Source organism: Spermophilus citellus, assembly GCF_964194105.1.
Source record: "Spermophilus citellus genome assembly, chromosome: 3".
Taxonomy (NCBI): Eukaryota; Metazoa; Chordata; class Mammalia; order Rodentia; family Sciuridae; genus Spermophilus; species Spermophilus citellus.
Window position 1 is genome coordinate 75,242,530 of NC_138184.1, and position 16,268 is coordinate 75,258,797.

General features: G+C 36.7%; 1 protein-coding gene across 6 annotated transcripts in view; it reads right to left on the reverse strand.

Moving 5' to 3' along the window:
* The window catches only part of SPECC1L (sperm antigen with calponin homology and coiled-coil domains 1 like), a 146,100-nt gene that overhangs the window by 87,307 nt on the left and 42,525 nt on the right, over window positions 1-16,268 (reverse strand). For 5 of the 6 annotated variants that reach the window (XM_081287184.1, XM_081287186.1, XM_081287185.1 and 2 more), the window contains 2 exons: window positions 8,434-8,587; window positions 1,495-3,125 (listed from right to left, as the gene is read on the reverse strand). In XM_081287184.1, the coding sequence (XP_081143310.1) occupies window positions 1,495-3,125; window positions 8,434-8,587 (1,785 nt within the window). Of the gene's footprint in view, window positions 1-1,494; window positions 3,126-8,433; window positions 8,588-16,268 lie in introns of those variants that run through there. The other variant, XM_081287189.1, reaches the window with a different exon arrangement.

Below are 16,268 nucleotides of genomic sequence, written 5' to 3' on the forward strand. Positions count from 1 at the left end.
TTACTTAAGAGGAAATTATAAATAAATTTTCCCTTCTTTGAAGTTTGGGCCAAATGCATATATGTGATTAATGATTAACATGCTTTCTTGGGCTGGAGTTGTAACCCAGTGGTAGAGCGCTTGCCTAGCACATGTGAAGTACTGGGTTTGAACCTCAGCACCACATACATAGATACATAAATAAAATAAAGGTATTGTGTCCATCTACAACTAAAAATATTTTTTTAAATGTTCTCCTGAAAAACTGATTTGTGACCAAATCAAACAGAACATGAAAATAATTTTTTTTTCAAATAAATGAATCATGGTGGCATGCATCTATATACCCAGATATGTTGGAGACAAATTCAGAAGGATCACAAATTTGAGGACAGTGTGGGCAACTCAGAGACCCTATCTCAAAAAAAAAAAAAAAAAAAGGCTGGGGATACAGTTCAGTGGTACAGCCACCTGGGTTCCATCCTTTAAAAAAAAAAAAAAAAGGCAATTGATCAATCAATCAAATAGTGCCTTTACTGAAGTATTAGTTCATAGTGTCCCCTCAACATACATGCTCCAAGAAATAACACACATCTTCTAAATTGTATCTCTGAAAGTGATCATTTTAAAAATTAAAGTTATTAAAGTTTTAGCCAAAGATTTACTAATACTTTTCCCTTTAAAAATCATTTCACTTGGGCTGGGGTTGTGGCTCAGTGGTAGAGCACTTGCCTAGCATTATGTGAGGCACTGGGTTCAATTCTCAGCATTTCGTGTAAATAAATAAGTAAAATAAAGACCCATCAACCACTAATAAAGTTTTTTTTTAAATCATTTCACTTAAACAAAAAAATAAATAAATAAAATGTGAGACAGGATAACTAGATAACCCCATGCAGCAACCACATTGGATAGAGCCTTGGCCAAAATATTAGCGACTCAGGGTAGCAGTTCTGACTGAGCCCTCATTATTATACTGCATGACTGTAAAATAGGGAGGTTGGGTGGATAATCTCTAAGGTCTCTACCAGCATTATATCCTAGCCTCCAAGAAATAGAAGCCCCTATAATCTACAAATACTTTAAATTCACAACAAAACTATTTGAAAAATTATAATTATAACAGGATAAGAAATGGCAGGCACTGCTGATCCTATAGACTAAAATACTGTGCTCTATCTATCTTATGCCAAAGTATATTAGAGATGAAGAAGTAGAATTCCATGACAGGCCTCATAGGCATACCCACAACTAAGCACAAATTCTGGTGTTATTAACTCTAGCCCCATCCTTTCACAGGAAGGAAAATAGTAGTGAAATGCAAGTGGAAATGACATTATTAAAAAAAAAAAAAAACTTTTCATGCTATTCTAAGAAAACCATTCTCAAGCTTTAAAAAAAATACCTTAAAGAAAAACTAACGACACATTAAATAAGTGCTCCTGGCTCTCAATAAGTATGTTGTGTAAACTGTATAATGTTGATCCAAAACATTTTTATTTACTTAAACAATACCTTAGCAATAGTGTCCTGCAATCTATTAGCATCATTTCGGGTATGAGCCAGATCTTCCTGTAGGCTACTAGCCAAAGTCTCTGCTTTTTCTTTGTCCAGTCTAACACTCTCCAGGAGATCCTGAATATCAGATTTATCTCCAGAGTTATGGATAGAATATAGCTCAGCCACTTTCTGCTTTTCATTCTCTAGCTGGGCTTTCAGGCGATTCATCTCTATCTGGTCACTAGCCACTGTGGCTTTGTACTCCTCTAATGTGGCTGCCAAGGCTGCCTTGCCCTTCTGCTCAGATTCAATAATTCGCTCCATGTGGTGACTACGTTCTTTGAGTGCACCTATCATTTCTTGAGCTTCCTTGTTATCCTGTTCTGCCATTTTCAAAGTATTACTTAAATGCTGCTGAACACCTAGAAGCTGTTCTCGTTCAAAACGGGCATTCTCAGCTAAATCCATATAACGTTGTTCTAACTCCATATAACGTCCACTTTTTACATCTTCATCTATAACATAAGAAATGTGATGCTCATCTAGAAGGGAACGAAAATATTCAATCTGTCGACTAAAGTGTTCTAACTTATCACTTTGTTGACATAAGGATTCCATAAGAATGACTTTTTCCTCCCCAAGCCTTTCATTTTCACTATTCAGTTCTTGGGTAATCTGCTGTAAATCAGCTAGTTCTTGCAGAGTTGCTTGAAGTTCCTCGCTCGTACTGTGCTGGTTCTCTTCCATCTGGTGTATTCGTTCTGTCAAGCAAGCAACAGACACCTCACTTGCATTCCCACTGCTCCCTTTCCGAGAGCGCTCTATGCTGGGGATGCCCTCTGACTCTGAAGATGACGGTGCATCCAGAGCATCATCGCTTGAAGTGAGGGGTTGGTAAACCTCACTGCATTCACTGTCTAGGTTGTCCATAGAGTTACTATGCTGATGGTCCATGAGCGTATTTTCATCCTGACTCAAGAGATCCTCCACTGACCCAGGGGCAGAGCCTTCCACTGAAGAAGTCAGAGTTCCTCCTCCATCACTCTGGTTACCAGTGGCAATTTCTGGGCTCAGGGACTGATAGCCAAATAATTTTTCGGAATTGTCTAACCTCTGCTCTAAGGAAAAGCCCAATGCATTCAACCTGTCCTTTAACATTCTGTTTTCATTTTTCAGCTGGTTGAGTTCTTCACGGATGGCAGTATTCTGTTCCTGCAACTGCAATAAAGTAGACTCCACATCAGTAGGCTGGTGAGCAATAATTGTTTCCTTCTCCTCAGATTTTTCATCGCCCTCAAAATGATCTTCATTAATGCCCAGCTGAGCACGCATGTCTCGAAGTTCATTTCTTAAATGTAAAATTTCCACATCTTTGGTCTTTGCCAGTGCGAGGAGATCTTTCACTTTGGCTTCCAAAGCAGCTTTGTCACTGATCTGATTGTCCGATTTAGACTTGCTCATTCGAACATCACATTCAGCAGTAATGCGACTGCGGGAACGTTTAGCCAAAGCCACATCATTAGCTCCCTGACCCGCAGAAGGTAGTTTTTTGCTCTGGTTTAGCCGAGTACGTTCACGTAATCTTTCTCTAGTAGAACTAGATTCTTTACTACCTGCAGAAGTGCTCCGCTTGGATGAAGTTGTGCCTGCATGTTTAAAACAAAGAATTTAAGGCAAAAATATTAACCAAAAAAAGCATATAATTCCTGCCCCAGGTCTAATAAGATGGAAGCAAGGGATCTACACTTAATTTGAACATACATTAATCTTGACTTATAGTCTCTTTAAGATCCGGTTTCCTCAAAATCAGAAACTTGTTCATCTTTCTGTGAGCAATGACAAAGAAGTTTTATAATTTTATACTTTAAAAGGATAAATTTTATGGAATGTAAATTATCTCAATAAAGCTGCTACCTAATAAAGATGCACACATTAACTCAAATCCCAAAGCAGAGATTTAAACAGTGGGCCAGGGGCAAGTATTTTAGGGAAAGTTAGATGAAGGTATTCTATGATTAGTCAGTCAAGTAGCAAACTAACTACAGAAATAGGATAGCAAGAAGGGAAAGACGGCTTTAGGATAAACAAAAAACCTAGGCAATAACTACAAAAATGATGACTAAAGTAAATACAAAAGGTTTCACATCATTGAATGCCACATAAACAGTAACAAAAATCATGACAATAGCTAGCACATATCATGCACAATAACAATTCAGAGTGTGCTGGGGATACAGTTCAGAGGTAGAGTGTTTACTTAACATACACAAGGTCCTGGGTCCAATTCCCAGCACAATATACATACAAAAGGAAAAAAAAAAACCTACCACCTCACAAACATAAATTTAAATAAGCCTCGTTACTCTGAGGTTGATGCTATTATCACCCCATTTTACATTTTAATAAAAAGTCAGACTCAGAGATTTTAAAGAATTTACCCCACAGGTGATAACTGAACCAAGATGCAAAACCAGGCAGTTTGGCTGCAGAACCTGCAACTTCACAGTTGGCTATATTACTTCTCATAGTAAAATAATGATGTGTTAATGTTAAATGATGATGATGCATTAATCAAACCTGCTACAAATCACACTCTTTTTACTAGGCCTGGTGGTACAAGCCTGTAATCCCAGCAGCTTGGGAGACTAAACCAGGAGGATCCCAAGTTCAAGGCTACCCTCAGCAACCTAATGAGAATGTCTCAAAATAAAAAAATAATAATAATTTTTAAAAGGGGTGGGGATGTAGCTCAGTGGTAGAGCATCACTAGGTTCAATATCTAATATCAAAAAAATAAATACACAATCACTCTTTTTTTGTGGGGGTGTGGGGGACCAGGGATTGAACTCAGTGAGCCACATCCCCAGCCCTATTTTGTACTTTTTTTAAAAAATATTTTTTTTTTAGTTGTTGATGGACTTTATTTTATTTATTTAAATATGGTGCTGAGAATCAAACTCACTGCCTCACACATGCTAGGCAAGTGCCCTATCACTGAGCTACAACCCCAGCCCCCCTATTTTGTATTCTATTTAGAGACAGGGTCTCACAGAGTTGCTTAGCACCTTGCTTTTGCTGAGGCTGGCTTTGAACTCCTGATTCTCCTGCCTCAGCCTCCTGAGCCACTGGGATTACAGGTATACACCACCTGTCTGGCCAAACTCTTTCTTAACTACTAAAATTTTAAACCTCTGAAAGCAATCAACATGATCATTTAATTAAAAAAAAATATGTTTAAATATCTATAAACACCTAAGTAATAGGATATTCCTTACTCTTAAAAATAAAACCTAGATCTAATCTATGTATTTCTAAAGAACCTTCATATGTTGGTCACCGAGATTATAGACATAACAGGGATGAGTGATCTCTGTGATATAGGCAGATGGCCACTAATTTTGCCTTGACCAGATACAGAGGAGGAGAGGGAATTCAAGCTGGCCATGAAACCGACAAAGATAAGAAAGTATAAGCAAGCATGCACACCAAAAGGTAAGTTGACACAGTTAACAGAACCTAACTGTGGTATATGAATGCATATACCAACTACAGAGCCCTGAACCAGGCAGAATTCAGTGAGTCACCACAAGTCAACATTCTTGAGCAGGGAATAAACATAAGGGAAAAAGTTTTTTTGTGCTATCTACAACAAATAAGGAAGAAAGAACAGTAGAAGACAGATGTGGGAAGATAAAGTAGTAAAAGTAAAGGGGGCCTACACTAGGGGGGCAGCAGTAAGAATGAGACAGGACAATAAATCTGTGACAGATTTTGAAGGCAGAGTGACAGGATTAGGAGAAACAAGTATAAATGGAGACCCAAAGAGGAAACGGACGGCTTAACTTTTCTCCAACATTAATTCTTGTTCCATTTTCTTTTTCTTTTTTTTATATTTATGTTTTAGTTGGTCACAATATCTTTATTTATTTATTTGTATGTGGTGCTGAGGATCGAACCCAGGGCCTCGCACGTGCTAGGCGACCACTCTACCGCTGAGCCACAACCCAGCCCCAATTTTTGTTCCATTTTCTATAAATGGTACCATTGTCCTTCTTATCTAAACCAAAAGCCTCGCCAAAAAAACAAAGATGTGAATGGCTGAAAAATGAAAGTAAAGGAGCCCAGAATGAAAACAAGGATTGACAATGTCCCCCAAATGAAAAGAGAAGTAAAGAGGAGAGAAGAAAATGCGGAACAAGAACAAGAGAAATTCCCCTCCTGGGATTACAGTAATGAGCGTTACAGCAGAACAGTCTGAACTAGAACTGGCACACTGAAATCAAACAGCCTTAGGGAAGTCTCTGGGAATAGGTAAAGGCAGAGCAGATAAAGAATTAAGAGTACTGCTAAGGGTACACTGTGCCACCCCCTACCACCATCACTGCAAATTTATATATTGAAGCCCTAATGCCTAGAACCTCAGAATGCAACTGCATTTGCAGACAGGATAAGTGAGTTAGTTAAAGAAGTAATAAAGTTAGGATAAGACTGTTACAGAGGGCCCTAAACCAGTATGTCTGATGTCTTGTAGAAGGTATTCGGACACAGGCAAAGGGCCGGCCACATGGGAACATAATGAAAAATCAGTCATCTGCAAGCTAAGGAGAGAGACCCCAGGAAAACCAAACCTGCTAACACCTTGATCTTCAGATTTCAGAATTGTAAGAAAATAAATTTCTGGTCTGGGCACAGTGATACACACCTGTAACACCAACAGCTTGGGAGGCTGAGGCAGGAAGACTGCAAATTCAAGACCAGTCTCAGCAACTTAGTTAGGCCCTAAGCAACTTAGAGAGGACCTGTCTCTAATAAAATATTAAAAAAAGGGCTGGGGATGTGGCTTAGTTATTAAACATCCCTGGGTTCAATCCCCAATACCAAAGAAAATAAATTTCTGTTGTGTAAGCAAATCAGTCTATGGTACTTTGTTATGGTGGCCCTAGACAGATGTACAAACCCATATTAGGGCCACTATTCCAGGGAGGCGATAACTGAATCCTGAGGTCAGGTGATAATGGTCAGAAAAATGTAAAACCTCTGGAATCTCTCTCAATACAATTCTAAAGGTTAGAAATGGGAAAAGACACAAATAATCAATAGAGTATTTAATTTACTGTTTCTTTTTTACCATAAAAGCTAGAGTACTAAATGTAGTGATGACCCCAGCGTAAAAGACCAAAAGTTCAGTGTTGCTCCACCACCAAGTCTGCAACAAAGGCCCAGTACAAAATGGGTCCCCAGTAAACATTCATTGAGTAAATTAATGCATGGCCTTTGGCAAGATACTTAAACTTAGCTTAAGTATAGCTTTCTTGTCTCTAAAAATGAAGATAATAACAGTCTTTTTTTCATAGGGCTGCAGTTAAGGATAAAATGAACTAATGCCTATAAAAAGTAAGGACTGAAATATTCCATCTTGTTAATCATACCACAGCACTATTAAAATGAACGGTGGGGTGTTATCTGTGATGAAAGAAACAACCTGCAGAAGGTCAAATCGAATGAATGAGGGGAAACAGTAAACCTGGGCTAGGAAAGTCTAACACATACAACAGTGGATAACAGCCTAAGTGATGTCATGATGACAGAAGAGGTTCTGGGGTAATTTTTGCCAACTTACTTTTATAAACTTTACTACAATCATATGATCTTATGGAAGCCTTGAAGGTTTTTGTTTTCTGAGTATAAAAAGCAAAATATAATAGCATTCTTCCTTAAACTGTAGAATGAGTAAATTTATCAATTCTAGCAAATATAAAAACAGCTGCCATTTAATTTGAATGATCAATCTAGGTACTAATCAATAAAGGCTTACATCACAGAATGATGGACAATAAGTCAATCATACCACAACTCATAAAAGAGTCTCTTTTTTTAAAAATATTTTTAGTAGTAGATGGATACAATACCTTTATTTATTTATTTATTTTTATGTGGTGCTGAGGATCAAACCCAGTGCCTCACATGTGCCAGGCAAGAGCTCTACCACTGTGTCACAACCCAAGCCCCAGGAGTCTTGCTTTTGTTTATTTATTTTTTAAAAAGGAATCTGAATCTGTCCTATCAGGGCTCTAGGTCTAATGCCACTTACAGTGAATACAGAGGACAAAGGGTAATACTCAAGGACATCATGAGAATGTTCTGATATCAAAATTTTGATATTAGGAAATACTACAGGTCAAAAGTCAGTTTCTATAAAAATTAAACTGCAAAAAAAGGGGGGGTTAACCTATAGATTTAAAAAAGCAGACTTAAGACACACATCAGCCAATTACTGTATATGGCCCTTAAGTGAATCCTGTCACGAATAAAAACAGTTTTAAAAAAAATTTAGAGAAAAAAAAAAAAATTTAGAGGTGAAAATCTAGCATTTACTAACTTATGATTTAAAGAATAATTAATAATTATTTTAAGAAATGATAATGGTATTGTGATTGTTTTTAAAAGAATCTTTATCTTTCAAAAATAATTAAATTTTATGGATGAAATTATATCATGTCTGGAAATAACTTCAAATTTTATTATTAAGGATTAGGAATGTAGTGCTTGCTTAGCATAAGCAAGGCTCTGAGTTCAATCCCCATCACTAAAAATAAATAAATAAAATAAGTGGGAAGGATGGTTATTAAGGACCTAAGAATGGTTATGAATTGATAAAGATAATGAGTACAACATGTCTACTTTTGCATATGTTTGAAATTTTTCTCTTTTCTTTTTAATTGTTTCGTAATTAGATGGAATGCCCCAAACAATAACGCACACTATGCCTACTCAAACAAAAGGCAATCAATATCTCAAACTGGAGGGAAAGGGGAAATACTGGGGAATGATACTAGCCAAATTATATTGTTATGCTGGATGTATGTATGAGTATGTAACAACAAATCCCACCATTATGTACAACTATAATATACCAATAAAAAAATGGGAAAAAATCCACACTGAATGCCATACCTGTGCTAATCTTGGACTTGTTCTCCACAGTGGTCATGGCAGGGGCAGATGCTGAAGGTGCTGCAGATGGGCAGGTACTTTTCTTTCCTTTAACACCATTAGTCACTGTTACCCCTCCAGCCATTCCAGCTAAAAGGTCATCACTACTCTTGGTCTAGAAGCAACAGAAAATAAAAACTAGATGAAGCAAGACTAAATATTTCAAGATTAAACAAAGTTCTTTACTTTTATACTGATTTTAAGAGCTATATAAAGACGTTCATTCATTTTGTAAGCATACTGTGCTATAGAAACAAAATCTTTTTATGGTTTCTAAACAATCATACAGTTTTAAGACACTAAAATCATAACATGTAATCAAAGATTTTATGGATGCCTGCTGTGCACCCACATATACCAGATTCAGTGAGGGCTGGGAAGAAGTAAAGACATCATCCTTGTTACTGTCATCTGGGACATGACTCATAAAGAGGAATCTTCTCAGTGAAACCACATGGGCATCTCAAGACAGTTCTATACTGCCACAGAAAGTGCCACCTTGAAATTTCTAGGGATCATTGAGAGGCAAATAATCTTCACTACTCTAAAGTGACTCACTGAAAATAATTTCTAAAAGAAATTATTCCTAAATTTATCTTTATTATGTAGTTCTCTAAGAGTCAAACTTATATCAAAATTAAAAGAAAAACATTGAAGGGGCTGAGTTGTGGCTCAGTGGCACTGGGTTCGAGCCTCATAACTGCATAAAAATAAATAAAATAAAGATATTGTATCAACCTAGAATGAAAAAAATATTTTAAAAAACATTGAAAGGACATCCTCTGTTTAAGCCTGGGTAATATATCAATTAAAATTAGAAACTTCTTTGTTAAAGCAAGGGTTAGCTTGTCTCAATGATTACATCCCTTGAGAGACCACTTGTGACATTTCTTCATCTTTTATAAAGATGACTAAAAGTAACACTATGAATAATGGAACAGGCTTTAAAATTTTTATTTTAAAAAAATAGTGAAGAAATTTGTTTTTATTTCTCCTATAAATGAGAGAAAACACAGGAGTTAAAAAGCTGAAGAATAAAGAAAACCTACTTTTTTCCCTTTATCAAGACAGGGTCTCACTACGTTGCCCAGGTGGGCCTACATTCATGATCCTTCTGCCTCAGCCTCCCAAGGATCTGGGATTATAGGCACGCGCCATTGCACCTGGCTAGAAAAACTACATTTAATAAAACTACATTTAAATAAAGTACTGGAAAACTTTTCCTCTTTAAGGTGAAGGTACAAGTTGGCCAAGTAATTTATACTGTCTTAATCTATACACAGCCATGCTCTCTTAGTTAGATAATGATAAGTTCATTTCTACAAATTAAAATGGTTCACAAGTAACTAATTTCTAAAGTCTCTTTCAGTTCTAAATGTCAGTGACTCCATATGGAAATTTCGGTTTTCAGCACTCACTTATGGAAATTATAATACAGTACCATTAATTTGGTCAAAATATCTTATTTAAAAAGAGGCAGAGGGGTTGGTAGAGTAACTCAGTGGTATAGCACTATTCTAGAATGCTCAAGGGCCTGGGTTGATTCCAGGCTGGGTGCAGTGGCACATGCCTGTAATCCCAGCAGCTCCGTCCATTAAGAAACTAATTTACAAAAAAATAAAATAAGGCAGAAAAGGCATCAATGTTTTCAAAAAATTAAATAGAATTAAATTGTGGGAATTTAGGGTTGTCACATTATAAAAAATCTAGAACATCTAGAATAAAAAGGAAAGAGGACATTGCATTGTTTATTCTACAAGAATTGTTCCTGCTAAAGAAAACTGGCCATCAACTAATATGCCAAAAAATTCAAATGGAGTCCCCTTTCTTGTCAATACACCTTCATCCATTAGCCAGTATATGAATTCAACATAAATCATTTTCTGTTGTTGTTAATTAAATTTATCTTTCAACTAATTTTTCTTCTTCCTTAAGTTAAATTTTCCTTTTGTAATAATTAATTTGAAAACACTTATGTGGAAAAATGGCTTAAACGTCACACTTCTCTGGTTACAATTTGGCTTTGGGCAATGGCAAGGTTAAACATACCGTGGGGCACCAAATCACAAACTCTAATAGTAATTCAGATCTCATAGTACTGGCAAAAGTAAACCAGTAAAACAAGGTAAAGAGCCAAGGGTAGGGGACGTAGTACTTGCCTAACATGTGTGAGTTCAATTCTAGTACCCCACACATACATACACATACAAAAAGAGTCCATTAAGAAACTAATTTACGGGGCTGGGGATGTGGCTCAAGCCGTAGCGCGCTCGCCTGGCATGCGTGCGGCCCGGGTTCGATCCTCAGCACCACATACAAACAAAGATGTTGTGTCCGCCGAAAACTAAAAAAAAATAAATATTAAAAAAATTCTCTCTCCCCTCCCTCCCTCCCCCCTCCCTCCCTCACCCCTCCCTCCCCCCTCCCTCCCCCCCTTTAAAAAAAAAAAAAAAAAGAAACTAATTTACAAAAAAAATAGAAACTAATTTACAGCCAGGGGTATGGCTGCAATGGATCTGTGGATTGCAAGTTCTACGCCAGCCTCAGCAACTCAGTGAGAGCCTGTCTTGAAAATTAAAAAGAAATAGGGATATAGCTCAGTGGTAAAGTGTCCCTGAATTTAATCCCAAGTACAAAAAAAAAAAAGAATGAAACATTATTTACAGCCAAAGAAGCAGCGCAGAAAACATGGGTTTTCCAGTAAATGGTGCTAGATCCAGTGCATATTTTTTAAAAAGGTCTATTTCACACCATATCAAAAATAAAGTCCAAGATCTTCTACATGACTCAAAATCCTGAATTACAAATAACTGATCAATATGAACACATAAAAATTAAAAATCTTAAAACAAATTTTTAATTTAAAAAAGTTTTAAAAACCCTTGGCATGTCAAAAAAGAAACCAAAAAATAAAAAAAAATTAAATAAAACATAAAAACTGGGGATTAAGGTATCATTTGTCATCTATCAGATTGGCAAAATGAAAAGTATAAAAACACACTCTTTTGGGAATAAAGTAGAAAAAAAGGTACACTTTTAAACTGCAGGTGGGAACCACCTTGATGTAAAAACTACACATGCATACACATTTTGCCTAGTAATCGCACATACAGAGTTTTAACCTGAAGTTATACCTCAATAATACAAAATATATATATGCACAAGGTTATTCATTATAGTGTTGTTTCTGGTTGCAAAAGATTGGTATACCTTACGAGCCTATATACAGTAAAGTGCATGTAGTATACTTTAGTGACCAAAATGAAGTACTAAACAGCTAGAGAAAAAGAATAGAATTAGCTGGGTGCAGTGGCACATGCCTGTAATCCCAGCAGCTCAGGAGGCTAAGACAGGAGAATTGAGAGCTCAAAGCCAGCTTCAGCAAAAGCAAGGGACTTAAGCAACTCAGGAAGACCTGAAAGGAAAATAAAAAGAGAAACAGAAAAAAGAGAAACAGAGACAAGATGCAGAGGCCAGAAAAGAAGTGGCTCCTTGTCCAAGGGGCCGTATTTATTTATACCAATAGGTTACATTAGGTCATTAATAGCATAACTATATTATTGTTTCAATTACATTCCACAGTTACAATATGCAATGTCAGGAGCTTTGTGCAGCTCTCAAGAAAGTCCATTGTCTAAAGTTACTGTTAGATGGGCAGATCCAGAAGCACCAGGGCTTAGTGAAATGTTGTAGTTATCTAGCAAGCAAGTTCCTTTACTCCTAGGAGCTATGTGCCTGCAATCGAGGTTGAATGAGGCTCTAGCACAGAGGCTTCTCAAGCAGGGCACTGCCATACCAGTTAGATATTGCACATATATTTAGTTATTTTACTAGATCCTAGGAGAGACTGCAGGGCATTCTAAGGGTGAGAAACAGAGCCCCTGTTGCCTGCCTCCCCAGGAATTTGTTCACCAGGGGACTGCTTCCCTGTACATTTCCACAGTCAGAATCACTACAGGAAAGAGGACATTGCATTGTTTATTCTACAAAAATAAAATACAAAATAGGGCTGGGGATGTGGCTCAGTGGTAGAGTGCCCCTGAGTACAATCCCTGGTACCAAAAAAAAAAAAAAAAAAGGCAAGATTGCTTAAATTGGTATAGAGACTTTTCTAGAATATACTAAGTGAAAATAAGCGAATTACAAAAAAACTAAATAAGTATGTATCTGTATTTATGTAAAAAATAACACTGTAAGGATAAATGGAAACCAAACTGTTTATCTCCAGGGAGCAAGAACAGAGCAAGACAAAATGGAGAGTGGCACACCCCTACAATCCCAGAGGCTCAGGAGAATTGTTGAGAGCCACAGCTGAAGGGGCCCCAGCAAACTTCCAGCTGCCAGTTGATGATTGGCTCACAGCGGCCCCAGCAAACTTCTAGCTGCCAACTGATTGGCTCCTCTGTGGTAATGCTCATTGGGCTGTTTCCCCGCCCTGTCAGACCACGGAGCTGCTCATTGGGGGACTTTTTTTGGTCTGCCCACACGACCCAGCCAATCAGCCTCAAGAGCAGGAGGAGTGAGGGAGGTTGAGAGGCTTGTGGGAAGCCTGTGGTGGCAGTTGGGCTCTGAAGGTTTTTCCTGAGGAGGTGTTTTGTTTGGCTGTGTGTGGTTCTAAAAATAAAGTTCATTTCTTTTGACAAGTGGCTCCTGAATTGTGCCCAGCCAGACTGCGGCAGAGAATTGCCAGTTCAAAGCCAGCCTCAGCAATTGCAAGGCGCTAAGCAACTCAGTGAGACCCTGTCTCTAAATAAAATACAAAATTGGACTGGGGATGTGGCTCAGTGGCCAAGTGCCCCTGAGTTCAGTCCCCAGTACCAAAAAAGAGAAGGAATGGAGGAAGAAAGAGGCACTTGTCTGAATACATCTTCCCATGTAGTTCTGAAACTATGTTAGTGCTTCATTTACTCAAAATAAATCATTTAAAGTAACATCGGCAGAGGGCTAAAACAGAATATGGGAGAAACAAGTGGCACTAAGTATATTTCAAATTAATTACAGAACCCAAGAATCTTCTGAACACAGCATTGTTTTTAAAATATTCTTTTTTTAGTTATACATGGGCACGATATCTTTATTCTATTTATTTTTATGTGGTGCTGAGGATCGAACCCAGTGCCTCACATATGTGAGGCAAGTGCTCTACCACTGAGCCACAACCCCAGGTCATGAACACAGCATTTTGATCATGAATCTTCAAACTCTCAAGCCAAAACCTAAAAAGTATAAATGAATTTTTTAAAACCACTGAGCAACATCCCCAGCCCTTTTTATTCTTTTATTTTGAGACATAGTCTTACTAAATTGCTGAGGCTGGTCTTGAATTTGTAATTCTCCTACCTTAGCCTCTCAAGTCCCTGGGATTATAGGTATGTGCCACAGCATCAGGCATGGATAAATGAATACTGAACTTTTGTTGATAGAATCGGTTTTTTCATGGTATGGAACAGCAGTTCCAAAATTATTTTCTGTACATTCTAGGATTAAGAATTTAAGTATGTATATTGTAGATAACAGAAAAGATTATTGTGACTCAAGTCCTTGGAAGTGGAAGTATAAGTATGAACTAATACATTTTAAAAGAAAAATACAAAAATTTGTGTGTGTGTGTGTGTGTTCGTTTCCCAAAAGTAATGAGCACATCTAACTTTCAGATCTTGGTTTTTATGTTCTATCTCCCACTAAAAGGAACAAGGCCTCTTTTTAAGAAATGGTTGATTCTAAGCCTGGGGCTGGAAAAGTACAAAACTTTCTGTGCCAGAAACTGAGAAAGGATTCAAAGAATAATAGGAACATGTCAAAAGGATGCTTGAACCAACATGAAGCCACTCCCACTGGATAAGTCAGGGACAATGTGAGCATCAAAATAATTATTTTAACAACAATTTATGACTGAGTCCACCATGAATCCTCACTAATACAAATTAACACAAAAGTACGGGGTGGCTGGGGGGTAAATTCCTCCTTAGAATGGAAAGCCAGCTACTTAATGTTTAAGGAATAATGGAGTTAGAAAATTATGATTTGGCAAAAATCATAGTAATAATTGATTCTGTAAAGAATTATCCCAAAATGCTAAAAATAGGGTAAAAGCATAGTGAAAAAGAAAATACACAGTCTCAAAACAAAACATAGTAGTCCAACAGGTGAGAAACCTACACTATATTATCTATCTTAATCAATGCAAGCAAATATTCCCAGTAATGGAACAGACCAAAGCTACTTGCTCTCAGAAATGCTACACCAAGGACACCTCACTTCTGTGGTATTTCAGGCAAAAACTTGATTAAAAGGAAATAGTGACATACCCAACTGAGAGGCAGTCTACCAAAGAGCTAGTCTGTACTCTTTAAAAATTCCTGAACTGAGGAACCATTTCAAACTCCTAAATATAATACATGATCTTGAACTGGATCCTGGACCAAAAAAAAAAAAAATTTTTTTTTTTCCTTTTTCCAATAATGAATGATAGCAGAATTGATGAAATTTAATACATTAGATTCTAGCATTTTATCGATGTTAATTTCTTGATTTTATAATTAACTATAGCTACATAAAACAATGTCCTTGTTTTTTAAGAAATATACTCTAAAATATTTAGCAGTAAAGAACCATCAGGTCGGGGCTGGGGATGTGGCTCAAGCGGTAGTGCGCTTGCCTGGCATGCGTTCGGCCCGGGTTTGATCCTCAGATCCTCAGCACCACATACAAAGATGTTGTGTCCACCGAAAACTAAAAAATAAATATTAAAAAAATTCTCTCTTTAAAAAAAAAAAAACCATCAGGTCTACTATTTACACTCAGTTTTTAAAAAATATAAATTGTGTGTGTACATGTATGTATATGTATGTAGAGGAAAACATGTAATCATGATAAAAGATTAACATGTAGGGAATCTTGGTAAAGGATATTACTGGGGAACCAGGTATGGTGGTACATGACTACAGTGCCAGCTACTAGAAAAGGAACAGGAGGATGGCCTAAGCCTGGAAATTTTAGGTCAGCCTGGGAAACAAGGTAAAACCCTATCTCTTTAAAAAACAAAAGAAAAAGAGATATGAAAATGTGCTCAATCACAATGTAATAATGTAAATGAAAATTAAAGCTACTGTCACTTTGCAATGATTCATTAAGCTCAATACCTATGCTTTGTAAACTTTGTATGTAAGCTATGAAGCAACAAAAAAGTAAAAACAGCTCTGTACTTTCCAGCTTGTATTTTTCACTAAGTTACTGGTAGATTTGCTGGGGTTTTTTCCTTATTTCTTTTAGTTTTGCTACAAGATTCTATAAATACATGTGCATTCCTATACATAAACACTCCCCATCAGCAACAATCCAAAACCATGAAATTGATGATGGAACATTTTTAGCCTACTTTTTAATAACAGATGCAAATTGCAAATCATTTGTTAAAAATATTTCAGATAAAAATAATGAAATACTACAATCGAAAAACACATACTTCTCAAGGTCAAGACTTAAGTTTCTCAGTCTATATCTTTAGCTCAAATTTAGTTTTCATCGAGCTTTACCTTTCAAATTTAAGAGACGGATTGTTCAGATGGTTAACAATAAGCCATACCTTTAGCCCTAATAACTTTTATACTACAAGATTATGATCATAAAAAAATAAAATCACAAATAGTCATTGAAAGTTACCAATTACTTAGATTGTGACTGAAGCTTATTAATTCACATTTATCAATTTTTAGGAAAAAATATTCTCCAGAATAAAGAAAAAGTTTATTACTTCTATAAGAACTAACCATCAACTCCTGACTAGTATACAAAAA